This window comes from Myotis daubentonii, chromosome 4 (genome assembly GCF_963259705.1).
Source record: "Myotis daubentonii chromosome 4, mMyoDau2.1, whole genome shotgun sequence".
In the NCBI taxonomy this organism is placed as follows: Eukaryota; Metazoa; Chordata; class Mammalia; order Chiroptera; family Vespertilionidae; genus Myotis; species Myotis daubentonii.
Genome location: NC_081843.1, coordinates 99,828,594 through 99,843,044, shown reverse-complemented (window position 1 = coordinate 99,843,044; position 14,451 = coordinate 99,828,594). Strand labels below are relative to the sequence as shown.

The following is a 14,451-nucleotide window of genomic DNA, read 5'->3' as shown; positions in this document are numbered from 1 at the left end:
GGTAAGAAAAGTGTAATGTGCTCCCATGATTTGGTAAAAATTGGGATTTTTTTGTTGTTGTTCTTTTAATGGCTTGTTACTACTTCTAATGTATAATTTATTCTGTTCTTATGTATGATTTTTTAGCCAGAATATTCCTATTTTAATCTTTAATTACTATACTGTTCTTTTAAACATAAAGATTGCCTAGAAATTCCCAGCTCCCTCGCCTCCCTCAGGGCATCACCTCCACCCCACGGATGCTCACTCACCACGGCATTCTGGGGGTTTGCCTGCTCATCGTGCATCTCCCGAATCTCCTGGTCCGTGGACGCGTGGACCTGACTCAGCACGCTGAACCACTGGCTGTGGGAAGGAGAGAGCGGCTGTCAGCAGTGGCCAACCTCTGGATTTGCACACAGCAATGCCCTTATACATGGAGGAAAACAACCGGGCCTCCGACCAACGGTGCTGTTAACCTGCTTACACGTCGGGGCAAATGGGGTTTCCCACCACCAAGGAGCAAAGTTAAGAGAAGGAGCCAAAGTACCCGCCAGTCCCAGCTGTTGCAATTTCAGATCATTGGATGGGCTTCCCTCCAAGTCACACAGACCTTTACAGACATTTAACAATGACCATGAGTTCCTAGAGAAATTGGCAGGAAACGTGAAACCTTCTGCTCTACCCAGAACACGTCGTGAAAAATCCTGATTAAAGAGATTATTTAAAGCCTGGGAATATTCAAGTGCTTTGTCATTTTTGAGAAGTAAACTGCAAGGTGAGAAGGCCAGTAATGTAGGGCCTTCTCAGAATGGGCACTTGAAGTCCAGTTTCCCTCCGCACCCCCAGGATGGGGTTTCCAACCACCGGACGATTTCTACTAACGTGGAGAAAACCACAGGAGAGCTGGAAATAGAAAACGTTGCTTGAAGTTGAAAATGGACATTTATTTTGATCAGAGAACTCTCCTATCCTCATTTTGGAAGAGTTGTCTTGTTTCCACCAGAATCAGATAATAAAGGAAAACATGCCAACCCCAGGAAAGTCAAGCAGAACAAAGGTTATGATGTACCTAGAAATTCAATACATGCTTAAGGAAAACGACCATGACTATCCCACTGTCTGTCCATCTATCCAACATTTATTAAGCTACAAAATGTGAGCGGGACCAAACAGGAGAGACGCTAGGACGCCCTCCTCCTGTGGGGGGCAAATAGTTCTGGAAATATCGGGGGACCCTCTGTAAAGTACATGACTAACCAGTATTCTGTATACCCGAAAGTAAGACAAAGTAATATTAAATGTAAACTGTAACTGAAAAAAGAAAAAAGACATACATACATACTCCTACTAAATAAGGCAGAGGAGAAAGTACTTAACACACGGATATTTAAGTAAAACAGTAGCACCTATATGTAAAGACAAGCCATGTGAATTATTTATAAAAAAGCACTAAAATCTATCACCTGGGATTCCTGCAGAAGAAAAATGTGACTATGCCCTTGAAAATACTCAACATACACAGACTCAACATACACAGGGAGACACGGAAACTTCCAACATCAATTTGCTTCACTGACTCTGGTTAACCCAGAGGCAAGACTGCAGTCATCGTTTTATGTGGAAGCTCAAAAATATCCCAAATTAAACACTAAAAACACATGCATGCAAGATGGAGGCCACAGGGATCTCTCTCTCTCTCTCTCTCTCTCACACACACACACAAACACACACACACACACACACGCACGCACGCACGCACGCACATGCACACATCAAAGAAACAAAATCTGCCGAGTTTTCAATCAGTACAGAGTAACCTGGGCTCTGAAAGAAACTTTAAAAATTGTGTTCCACTGGTCAGGGGAAAAAGTCCTTGGCTAAAATATTCCAAATGTTAAATTTAGCAGGTTCATCATGGCACAAAACAGACCGGGCAGCTGCCAAGTGCTGAGCCTGTAATCCAGCTGAAAGCTGTGGGCATTCCTTGGACCACAAACAAAAAACAAACAAAAAAAACAACAAAAAATCCCCCCACGCGTGGTCACGATGCATCCCAGACAGAATGATGGGCTGCATCCCCAGGTTTGCTTGTTTTTCCAGTTTGTGTCCTAATCTGTGGATCTCGGCAGGGTTTCAGGTTGTCCCCGGGGGAAGAACTACTAGTATTTTCTTTGCCCTTCATGCCTTTCGCCATGGTGTTGTGTCAGCACAGAAGCGTTCAAAGGGCAGAGCTGGTGATTTGTGAGCTGGAAAGGGAAGAATGTCGGCTGAAGGATGTCACCCTCATAAACTGGAAGGTCTTCTCTGGCATTGCTCAGAGTGGATGACAGAGATCGCCAGCCTCACCCTACAGACTTTAGAATACGGCCTGAAATACAGTGGGGCCTTGACTTACGAGTGTCCCAACTAACAAGTTTTTTGAGTTACAAGCCGTCTTCGGCTGATTTTTTGCTTTGAGTTGCGAGCTAAAATTCGGGTTACGAGCCAGCTTCAGATACCCCACCGCTAGTTGGCGCAGCGAACTTCACAGTGAACGCCACAACATCAGCCCAGCATCACGTGTCTCACTCGTTCACTTTATGATTTGACATACGAGTAATTTGAGTTATGAGCTCTGTCACGGAACGAATTAAACTCGTAAGTCAAGGCCCCACTGTACAGTAAATTCTCTACGTGTTAACTGTCTCTTCTACCCTACTGAATTCTTCCATAGCAAGACTAAACACCTTCCAAATGTCACTGCACTCTCATCCGTCTAAAGAGCCGGTGGTTGATGCTCCTGCCTCTTCAATCCTTCAGCAAACACCAGCTGTTCCCGTTCAGAGCTCAGAAGCTCTGGTAGGGCAGGCTCTCAGCTGGGGTAGCTGCGGGTTTCACAGGCTGCTGGTGACACTAAACACCTGAGCTGGGACGACAGGGATCGAGCAGGTGGCACTCGAAGCTGGGAATCCTGAACGGGGTGCTGTTCGTGGACAGGTCTGCTCAGTGAAGAATTCCCCAGGGGACAAGCACAGCAGTCTCTTATGACTCAACAGTCCTTCACCCATCCTAACAGAAAGACGCCACTGAGAAATCAATCAGATCTTTTCAGAACCAGTGGGTAAGCAGTGATCTGGGTGACGCCCGGGTCTGCACAGGAGTGAGGAGGTAGTTACAGTGAGGTGGATGCCACAGCGCCCGCCTTACCTGGCATCTTCGGGGGACTCGGCGATCAGGTGGAAGGTCCTATCGGCCATAATGATATCAATCCCGTTCTCTTTGCTGGTGTTATCGATGATCTCTCTGCAGGGGGAAAAGTGCCAATAGCAATTCAGGAACACAGAATTCTTAGCAATCAGTGGGAAAAGCAATTTCACCGAACTGATGACGGAGTTGGACACCTATTTAAGCCTCATGTGGCCTCTAGGGGGAGCCAGACTCCTCTCTCCTGCAGAGGGGGCAGGACTGCTGGCCTGGTCAGGGGTACAAGCTTCCTAGTCTTCCCGAGGGAGGGGCCCCTCTCTTCTCACACTGGCCTCACAAGGCAGCCTCACTCCGGCCTTCCCTTCCTGTGGTCCCTCCCACAGCTCTTCAATGGAAGGACCCCCATGGGGGCTGGGCTGGCCAGAGTTCTTTCCCAGTTCATCACAGCTTCCAAATGACACTGTGGTTCGAGGCCTTGGCTGACACCTCTGCTGTACTCAACCTGACACGGCCTCATTGTTTCCATGGGGGACTTTGGGGCCAAGAGCAGGATTGAGGTGTCATCCCAACACTCCCTAAACAGCCCTAGAGGTTTCAAGTCGGTGGACGGGGCTAACAACATTCGGACAAAACACCAGCAGAGAAAGGACTGGCCCAGGGAGGGCAATATTTGAAGAGGGATCTTGGGGATAAAGCCAGCTTGCTTTGACAACTGGAATAGTACAACTATTCACAGTACAACATTCATTTTACATCTACAAAACTAAACAGTCGGACTGGATAGAAAAAAATAAATGTATAACTTTATAGACAGAATCACTGAGATGAGATAAAATATTAAACAAGAAGATGAGTCTTTACAGAGTGGTCTGGGATGCCTCTTCCAAGTGGCAGGTGAGAGTGAGCAGTGGGGAGGGACCAGCCAGGAGCCTGGAGCACGATGATAATCCCTGGGCAAAGCTGTCCCGACCAGGCCGTCCTGGATTAGCCACTTTGCCTCCCAGGAACTCAGTCGGCAACCTCGAGTGCTGAGGGGGTAAGGCTGTGGTCTGGCTACAAGGCCGTGGTCCTAAGTCCTGGGAAACATCAGAAAACACAGGCGGGAACCCTCTGCGGGTGGGACCCTGGGCTTGCCTTTGGCGAAAGCTTCCTTGGAGGTGGGGTAAGATGACGTTATCAAGACCACGGTCAACAAGAAATGTGGTCTGGAAACTACAGGATAAGTGAGGCAGCATCTTCAATAATAGGTAGTAAGGGAAAGGAAGATGGAGGGGGAATTTATACATTAATGGACTTGAGAGATCTGTCTGAAAATTATAAGCCTTACTGGGATTCTAATATGAAGAAATAAACCAACCCAAACCATCAAGAACACTTCATTTATAAGAAGACCGGGGAAATCTGAACAATGATTCAAGTTTAGATGATAAGGAGTGAATGTTATTTTTAAATGTTACAATAAGATCATGATTGTATATTAAAAAGAGCCTTAATCTTCAAGTGTATACTAAAATATTTACAGAGGACATTACAGGATGTCAGGAACCTGCTTTACAGAATGCAGTTTGTAAGGGGAGCAGTGTGGGGTGGGGTTATGAACGAAACACTATGGCCATGGTGGGTAACTGCTAACAGCTGGGCAATGAGTGCATGGATTTCATTATATTCTTCTTCTGGCATGTGACGGGAGTTTTCTATAATAAAACATTTCAAAATAGGAAATAAAAATCTTAATCTTAATAAAGAATCCTAATATGGTGAAACCCTAACAACTCATGCTCTGCCTCTAGCCCAGTGGTTCTCAACCTTCTGGGCTTTAAATACAGTTCCTCATGTTGTGACCCAACCATAAAATTATTTTTTTTGCTACTTCATAACTGTATTGTTGCTACTGTTATGAATCGTAATGTAAATATCTGATATGCAGGATGGTCTTAGGCGACCCCTATGAAAGGGTCGTTTGACCGCCGAAGGGGTCGCGATCCACAGGTTGAGAACCACTGCTCTAGAGACTGTGACAGAAATGGCTAAGAGCTAACCTTTCCTCAAGTCTGAAACTTTTACAAATACCTGAGGAACAGGGCTTATTAAGCAGCAGAGTGAGGTGAGAAAGGAACATACAACATAACATACAATGTGTAAAACCCAAGACCACGACCCACATGCTTCTTGCAGCTTCCTGCCATCAGTGGGCCCCCCTCCGACGGGGTGAATAAAGAGGAACATCATGGCCTACAGGCTGAGGGAAGACTGCATGAGGCAAAGAGCTGTGCCATCTGTGAAAACTGCTTGGGGGATTCAGGTTCAAACAGAGCATGGGCTCCTACAATGAACGCAGCCCCGAGGCAGCCCAGAAAAGTCCAGCCCTCAGCCGTCTGCATTTCATTATCTGTCTGTAAATACCCCAAACACTTTCCTCTTCTTGTTTAACGTTCCACTTTTTCATGAATCACTTTCTAAAGCTGATCAGGCTGGATGATTACTTTCAGGACTCATGACTTCAGGAGTTCATTTGATCTCTCTAAGCTTATATTACCAGTTTTCTAAATACATGAGGTTGCTCAAGTGGGGTATGGCCACAGGTTATGCTAAACAAGTTTTATGCTTAGCATCCAGTTTCCAGCTGCCCGTAACTCCAACATTTTCTGAAAATCTTACTTTTTTTTTTTTACAAAGGGGATTTGGAAACACTGTATGTATGTATGTATGTATGTATGTATGTATGTATGTATTTATGTATTTATTGTTGTTAAATCCTCACCTCGAGGATATTTTTCCATTTATTTTTAGAGAGAGTGGAAGGGATGGGAGAGACAGAGAGAGAAACACTGATGCGAGAGACACATTGAATGGTCGCCTCCTGCACATGTCCTGACTAGGGCCAAGGATTGAGCCTGCAACCAAGGTTAAGTGCCGTTGACAGGAATCAAACCTGAGACCCTTCGGTCCATAGGCCAATGCTCTTTCCACTGAGCCAAACCGGTTAGGGCTGAAAAACCTTACTTAATTTTTAACAAAAATAATAGGCGCTCAAATGCTTTGCACCAAGAGGGCGACAGAGAAAGGGGTCTTCTTGGGTTCAAAGACCAGCTCTGCTTCGCTCATTGCTGAGAAAGAAGATGGTATATAGCCACCATGGGTAGAAGACAAATGCTTCATTTCAAAAACCACCTCATGTGGGAAAGGTCATCAGCAAGTACAAAAAAATGGGTGAGGATGGTCAAAAGTAAAAACTCTGTTATAAAATAAATAAGCTGAAGGAATGCAATGTACAGCATGGTGACTATCGTCAATAACACATATTGCATATTTTGAAAGCTGTTAAGAAAGTAGATCTTAAAAGTTCTTATCACAAGAAAAAAATATATAACTATGGGCTGATAATCATTTTGCAATATATACAAATACCAAATCTCTAGGTTGTGTACCTGAAACTGATATAATGCTATATAACTGATATGTCAACTATATCTTTAAAAACAACACAGGACAAAAAAAAACACCCCAAAACAAAAAACACCTCCAGATTGGCAGTCGGCTCCCAATTCAGCAATCTGTTGGCACAGCTGGGAGTGTACGAGAATTGAAAGTGGTATGTTGACCAATAAAAGGATGATAAAGAGATTCTCAGCCAATCGTTCAACCATGATCCCTGCAAACAACCAATCATGGCTCCAGTGGGCTAGTTACATGTCCAACCAGCATCTTACAAACAAGAACCAAATGTTTGAATGTAACCACAGGAAGTGACCTGTTCACGGATGAAGTCCTTCCTTCGTTTCCTCATCAAGCACGCCACTGAAGTGAATGGTTGGGACGCACTCGACCCCTACTACAGCCCCCTGCCGCGGCGAACTCGCACCGGCTGGCTTTGTAGGCACCAGCACAGATGATCCAGCCGCCCCAGAGCACCACCCACTGGGCCACATCCAAGGCTCATCAACCTACTTTGCCGTCCGGATTTCCACGGTGCCCTTGAGTTTCTCCTCGCTGTCGTTTTCAAAGTACATCAGCTTGGACTGGCGCAGGACGAACCAGCGCCTCTTCCAGTTCCTCCTGGACAGCGTGGAGGAGCCGCCGCCTTTCTTGTGCAGCCAGCCTTGCTTGAGGGCCTCCTGCTTGGAGCGGAACCACAGGAAGGTCTCGTCCTTCAGGACGCACCAGCGGCGTTTCCAGGAGTTCATTAGGCCACCTGTTCCCCCCAAGATCGGGTAGGGAGGGGTTTAAAAAGAGCCAATCAAATTGGATGACAATATCAGTTGGTCTTAAGGTTTGGCCTGTCCTTTATTTTGCCACAGGTGACCTGCCCTCAGACACCCCTCAATGAAGGATGGTGGCACTGCTGGCTTGTTCAGGGGGTGCTGGCTTGTTCAGGGGGTGCTGGCTTGTTCAGGGGGTGCTGGCTTCATATTACACTAGCTTGGATGGGTGATACAAGAATGTTTCCCCTTCTTATGCTGACTGACATCTAACCCTGCAATGAGTCAGGGCCATGGGACGAGAACCACTTCTGTATGCTTACCTTCAAATGCCCCAAGGGGAAATTAGCTTAAAATGGTTTCAAAGTTTATACATTCCTTCCTGTTTGGTCAACATAACATGACTTATCAGTGATTTTGTAGCTTAGCTAGTTTAGCAATAAACTCTAACTTACATAGGAAAATAAAATATACTTTTTTGGATAAACACATCTTAAAGAAAAAAGCAGCAACATCTGACAACGACATGTATAAAGTATACGATTTAGAATATGAAATAAAGTAAGACTCCAAAGTGAATTGTAATTAGACCTAAAAAAATGAGGTTAGCTATAACTTATTTAGTGGGACACTTTGTTTTTTTGTGTTTTTTTTTGGTTGAGCAAAATTATACAAGGAGACAAAGATATACAGATGTCATTTTGGTAAGATAAAAAATATTTCTAATACCTTTCTAGCAGGATAATTTTATCTTAGTAGTCTAGACTTTTCAAGGACACTCTTACTGCCATCATTCAAAAATCTATTTTAGCCCTAGCTGGTTTGGCTCAGTGGACAGAGTGTCAATCTGTGGACTGAAAGGTCCCAGGTTCGATTCTGGCCAAGGGCATATGCCTGGGTTGCGGGCTTGATCCCCAGTATTGGGGGGGAGGGGGCTATGCAGAAGGCAGCCAATCAATGATTCTCTATTATCATTGATGTTTCTTTTTTTCTCTCTCTCTCCCTTCCTCTCTGAAATCAATAAAAATATATATTTTAAAAATCTGTTTTAATGTATCCACTGAAGAACATAATCTACATCAATAGTTTATTATAAAATCTCCACATCTTTTTTAACTAGCCAGTAATTAAAAGTAAGAGACATTTAAACATGGATATTGAAAGTATAAAGAAGGTATTTTTCTTTTACATATTAGAAATAAATTTAAATAAAGGACCTCAGATTAATTTCTTCAATGATTATAGATCTAAATCTCACATTAGAACAGATAAGGCAATGACAACACTGCCTTCCTTTGTCTGGTGTGCAGAGAGCACCTGCTTCGTTGAGCAATACAAATTGCTGCCTTTTCTAGTATCTCGAGCACTGCTTGCTCACCTGGCTGAGAAGTCTTTGTGGTCATGCCAAGCTCCAGAGCCATTTCCTAACAAACAGCAAACTTGCCAAAGACTACCAAGACTTTCTTTTCTTTTTGATTTGTGACTTTAATCTGGGTTTCTCAAACAAGTCCAGAGGAAACCGTAATACAAAGTTATTCTGTTATCTTATTGTCTTTAAATGATAAAGGTTATTCACAGTTGTTTCAAAGACAGATTAGATCAGTTATCACCATAGCCCCCACTGCTAGTGTATTCACTCTGTTGCTTTTATGCCAGTGATGGCGAACCTTTTGAGCTTGGCATGTCAGCATTTTGAAAAACCCTAACTTAACTCTGGTACTGTGTCACATATAGAAATTTTTTGATATTTGCAACCATGGTAAAACAAAGACTTATATTTTATTTTATATATTTAAATGCCATTTAACAAAGAAAAATCAACCAAAAAAAATGAGTTCGCGTGTCACCTCTGACATATGTGTCATAGGTTCGCCACCACTGTCTTATGCTGTTAATAGGACTTGTTCCCAGTCCTTCCACTGCAGTTCTGGATGCTCTCTCAACAATCCTTCATTTAGAGAATTTGATGCAATGCTATTAATGTTCAACTGCAAACACCTTTGGTAGATGAATAGGCAGGTGGTTAGATTTTCTCTATTTTCTTTATTAACTAGAGAGGCCCAGTGCACAAAATTTGTGCACAGGAGGTGGAAAAGGGGGTCCCTCAGCCTGGCCTGCACCCTCTCTCAATCCAGGTCCTTTCGGGGGATGTCCGACTGCTGGTTTAGGCCCAATCCCACAGAGATCCCTGCGGATTGAGCCTAAACTGGCAGTTGGACATTCCTCTTGCAATCCGGGACCACTGGTTCCTAACTGCTTGCCTGCCTGCCTGCCTGATCGCCCCTAAACACTCAGCTTGCCTGCCTGATCATCCCTAACCACTCACCAGCCTGCCTGATCACCCCTAACCACTATACCTACCTGCCTAATCACCCCTAACACTCACCTGCCTGCCTGATCACTCCTAACTGCCTCTGCCTGCCTGCCTGATCCTCCCTAACTGCTCTCCTGCCTGCCTGATCGCCCCTAACTGCTCACTGGGGGCCAGGGCCAGCCAGGGTGAAGAATGTGGTCATTCTGGTCTCTGGCCGTTCCGCCGTTTTGGTCACTGGGCTTTTATTATATAGGATGGTTTCTCTTGATCTTTTCTGACCACAGCTTTATTTAGATTTAATGATGCATTTACATAATAACTTTTTTTAAGAGATGAGTTTGCCAAAAATTCACTTGTTTACCTTCTTGAGCTTTTTAATGCTTTAATGTTGAAATGTAATGCTCTGAATGCATGTTTACTTTTTCCTAATGTCATTTGTCTTAATCAGACAACTATGTATTAAGTCAATGCCACATCTTAATATATAAATACCCTGAGTCTGTCATAACCGGAGGCTCAACCAACCGGAAGTCAGCCCTGCAGTCAGCTGCGGCTGCAGGCGCGGTGACCCAACACTGACTGCTGAGGGGGCTGTGAATCAGGCCCAGAGAGAGGCCTGAAGAGAGAATCAGGGTCTGATCCGCAGCTATTGCTCAGCACTTGCCTCTCTCTCTCTGGGCTGGGCCAGCAGCCGTGCCTCCATTTCTCTCCAGGCCTCCACCAGGGCTGCTGATCAGCCTCGCCTTTCTGATCAGGCCCTGCTATAGGCCCAGAGACGCTGACTGGCATAGAAACCGACCAATCAGAACCAAATCTGGGTGAAGTGTGAGGAGCCAATGGCTACCTAGGAGGCGGAGCTTTTGATGCTGATTGGCATAGAAACCGATAAATCAGAACCAAATTTTCTGGCAGAGGAGGGCAGTTGAGGGTGAGATCAGGCCTGCAGGGGAGGGCAGGTGGGGGCATCAGGCAGGCAGGCAGAGACAGTTAGGGACGATCAGGCAGGCAGGCAGGTGAGTGGTTAGGAGCCAGCAGTCCCAGGTTGTAAGAGGGATGTCTGACTGCCAGCAGTCGGACATCCCCCAAGAGGTCCCCGATTGGAGACGGTGCAGGCTGGGCTGAGGAAACCTCCTCCCCTCCGTGCACAAATTTCACGCACTGGGTCACTAGTATTATAAATAAGAGTGCTATACTGATATAGGAAATCTTAAAGCTAACTTAGGAACTATAATTAATTGGGAGAGGGAAATACATTATTAATAAAAAGCTTATATTTATTCTGAGAGATGGATGAGAAAAATCTTAATAGCTATGGTTATATAGTTATTGGATTATTAGGTCCTAATTTTTGATTACCTGTTGTTCTTTATCGAGTGATCCAATGCTAACTAGGTCACCTGGCTAGACTTTCTCAATCTTTGTCATCCTCAGGCTCCTATAAAAATTTTCACCAACCAGTGACCTCAAGCAATAGGCAGATCCCCCTAAAACAAACATGGTGGTTTCCATGCGCACCTTGGGGATTGGAGGCTGAGAACAGCAGGACTGATGTTAGTAGCCAGACCAGTTTTGAAGAAGGGGTGCAGAAGTAGGGGGGTAAAACCAAATAAAAGAAAAACGTAAGAATAGAAAAAAATATTGAGGACAAAAGAGATATGGGGGCATGGGGGTGGGGGGATGCCGATAGAAGAGAGAAGCACAGGCAAAGAACAGAAGAAACAGAGAAAAGGAAAACAGAATCAAGTTTTTCATGGAGTGAAAAAGAAAAGGAAAAGTGAATAAAGATGGTCATAGAAAGAGAGTGAAGAAAAGGGGCAGAGAAAACAAAAAACTGGATCCTGGGGACACAGAAAATGGGAGAAAAGAAAGGGCCACAAAGTGAAGGACATCATCTGAGCACCATGGTTCCTGTCTCCCCTGCCCTATCCCCGAGATTTGGGCTCTTCCCCCTCATCCAGTCCAGGGCCATGCGAGAAACATGACGGCCCCCTTTTCTAACGATCCATGTGGAACTCCTATCAAAACCTGGTGACAATTATGGTTTCTCATGACCTTGGTCACTCAATCGGAGGTCAGAGTGGATCGTGAATCAGGCACGAGTACAAGGTCATTTCCAGAGATGTATGTGCTTTCCAAAAGGAGCGTGGCCCAAGGTCCCCAAGGAGTAAGGTGCAGTGCAGTACATCCCAAGTTCAACAGCAATCACAGTGTCCAACTGTAACTCTCATCCCTGGTAACATGGCTGTCAACTCTGTCCTGACACTGCACCAACGGAGGGGAGTCAAGGCAACGTTCTCCCTGGTGTTACCGTGCCACCCATGTCACACCACCATGGCATCCTCCACACAGCTAGGGAACCTGATACCAGGTGAGGGGTAGGTAGGGTGATATTTCCAACCCCCTCAATCAGCCTCTGTGAAAACACAATCTCAACATCCCATCGCTCCACCCAGACCCATGGCCCTGGTGGCTGCAGCTCATACCTTTCATGTACAGAAAGCTGTGGAAGTAAGGCAGTGTGACACAGCTGTACACAGAGTCCCGCCGGTAGGAAAGTTCATCGTCCGTGTCGAACCTCGAGTCAAAGTCCTCTTCACTGTCTTCAAACTGGACGAGAAGGAGAGAGCAATAGTGAGCAAGAAAACCAGAGAGCAGGCACAAACGCGCCCAGCATCGACCCGCATTGAGAAAAATTAAAACCACCGACAAGGAAGAGACACAGGGTTCATAACATTACAGTGGCATGGTCGCCAAAACATTCACGTGGCCCCTTGCACAGATACAAAAAATGCTAGGCATACTTTAACCCAAAAGCCATCTACTCGAAAAACAACACTGCTGTGGAAAGGCCTAATTTTCATCAAACCATGCAAGAGTTAACTCCCTTTAAATTACCAAGCTAAAAATATCAAGTCTTAGAAAGTCAAGGCAGTATTCAATGCATGGCCAATAAGGGGGTAGGGGTAGGGTGGGGTTAAAAATAAGTGATAAATAAATATAGACTCTGGAAAGGGCATGTTTAGCCCTGAAAGATTCCTCCCTTCGACATCCTGTGGTGGGGACTGTGAAGCTACTGTGAGGAGAGTTCTCCAAAATGCCCTTGGCTCTTCTGGTTCCAATCAGGGCAGGTCTCGGTTCCCAACTGGCTGCAAAGCAGTGACAGACACAGCCAAAGTCTCCTTAGGCTTTGGGCAAAATGCAGTGCTGCGCTTTGTGTTTGATCTACAACAGACACATCCAAGTTCCATTTACTAATCCGATTGCTTTGGGGAAGAGAAAGTGGTTTGAGATCAGATTTAAGGGCCTGACTCTGAAATCCTGGCATGGTCCAAGGGATGGAGCAGCAGGGGTGTGGCTCAGGACAGCTCCTATCCCTGTGGGGGGCAGCCGGGGCCCCCAGGGGAGAGGGTACTCACCGAGGACTGCGCCCCTTCGGAGCTAAAGCGGTAGGCCCCGGAGCTGTTGTAGGTCCCCACGGAGCACCGGTAGTCTGGGGACCACTGGCTGCTGTAGGAGTTGGAGAAGGTCACGCTGCTGCTGGAGGTGACGGCGCCGTCCTCATAGTCGTCCTGGTCGTAGTCGTAGTCGCCCTCCGGGGAGGGGAGGCCCCCCGCGTTCTGGGGCAGGCAGTAGGTGGGCTCCCCGCTGGAGGAGCTCTGCTCCGAGGGGGCCAGGAGCACGGTGCTGTCGGCACTGGGGCTGGTGGGCATCACCGTCTCATTCATGTAGGGGTCCTCCTCCGAGGACTCGTCGCTGGTCCGGATGCCACTTGTTCGCTGGTCCGAGTGGCCGTGCTCGCTGGGGTTGGGCGAGTCCTTGAAGGCATCGTCCTCGGCCTCGAAGCCCTCGTCCACCTCCTCCTCCGGGTAGGGCTGGCTGAAGTTGAAGGTGGGCTTCTCCCCACTTGCACTCTCGGCGAGGTCACCCAGCTCCCCGGAAAACTCACTGCCCACCGACAGCGAGCGCTCGATGTTGCGGACGCACTCGTCGATCTCGTCGAAGTTGAGCGACTCCAGGAACTCCTGGGCGGCGCGGCAGGCCTCGTCCTCCAGCCTCTTGAGCTCCTGGTCGCGCAGCTGCTGCAGCTTCTGCAGGGAGGACTCGGTCAGGGACAGCTCCTGCCGCTCCTTCATGCGCTGCAGGTCCTCGATTTCCTTCTCCAGGCGGAGGATCTCTTCCACCTGCTTGTTTTCCTTCTGCTTCTCCAGCTCCCGGTGGAGTTCAGCTTGCCTCTGGCTCTTCTGTAAGGCTTCCAGCTCCTGCCGCTTCCGTTTCGCTGCCTCCTGGACGGAGGGGAAGGAGGCGTTAGGTGTCAGCAACAAGAGGACAAGCATCGCTCCTCCTCTGCAGTAACAAACCACCACAGGCTGTTTTGGGCTAACATTGTGATCACCACCCACAAGTTGACATGTGGAAGCCTTAACTAACCCTCAGGAGCTCGGAAGGTGTCTGTATTTGGAGACCGAGCCTTTAAAGAGGCAATTGAGTTAGAAGGAGGTTGTGAGGTGGGGCCCTAATCCAACCTGACTGGTGTCCCTGTAAGAGGAGATTGGACACAGAGGGACACCAGGGACGCAGGCACAGATGCAAGACCATGTGATAACACGGCAAGGAGGTGGGCACCTGCCAGCTAAGGAGACAGGCCTCAGAAGAAACCCAACCTCCGACATCTTCATCTTAGACTTCTAGACCTCGAATGGTGAGAAAATCAATTTCTATTGTTTAACCCACCGGGGCTATGGTAACTTCATTATGGCCCGAGCACACTAACGC

At 46.7% G+C, this 14,451-nt stretch overlaps 1 protein-coding gene across 3 annotated transcripts in view; it reads right to left on the bottom strand.

The window, feature by feature from the left end:
• The window catches only part of MYO10 (myosin X), a 199,964-nt gene that overhangs the window by 18,074 nt on the left and 167,439 nt on the right, over positions 1 to 14,451 (bottom strand). For all 3 annotated transcript variants that reach the window (XM_059694746.1, XM_059694748.1, XM_059694747.1), the window contains 5 exons: positions 13,095 to 13,961; positions 12,162 to 12,285; positions 7,114 to 7,357; positions 3,169 to 3,264; positions 252 to 345 (listed from right to left, as the gene is read on the bottom strand). In XM_059694746.1, the coding sequence (XP_059550729.1) occupies positions 252 to 345; positions 3,169 to 3,264; positions 7,114 to 7,357; positions 12,162 to 12,285; positions 13,095 to 13,961 (1,425 nt within the window). The remainder of the gene's footprint in view (positions 1 to 251; positions 346 to 3,168; positions 3,265 to 7,113; positions 7,358 to 12,161; positions 12,286 to 13,094; positions 13,962 to 14,451) is intronic.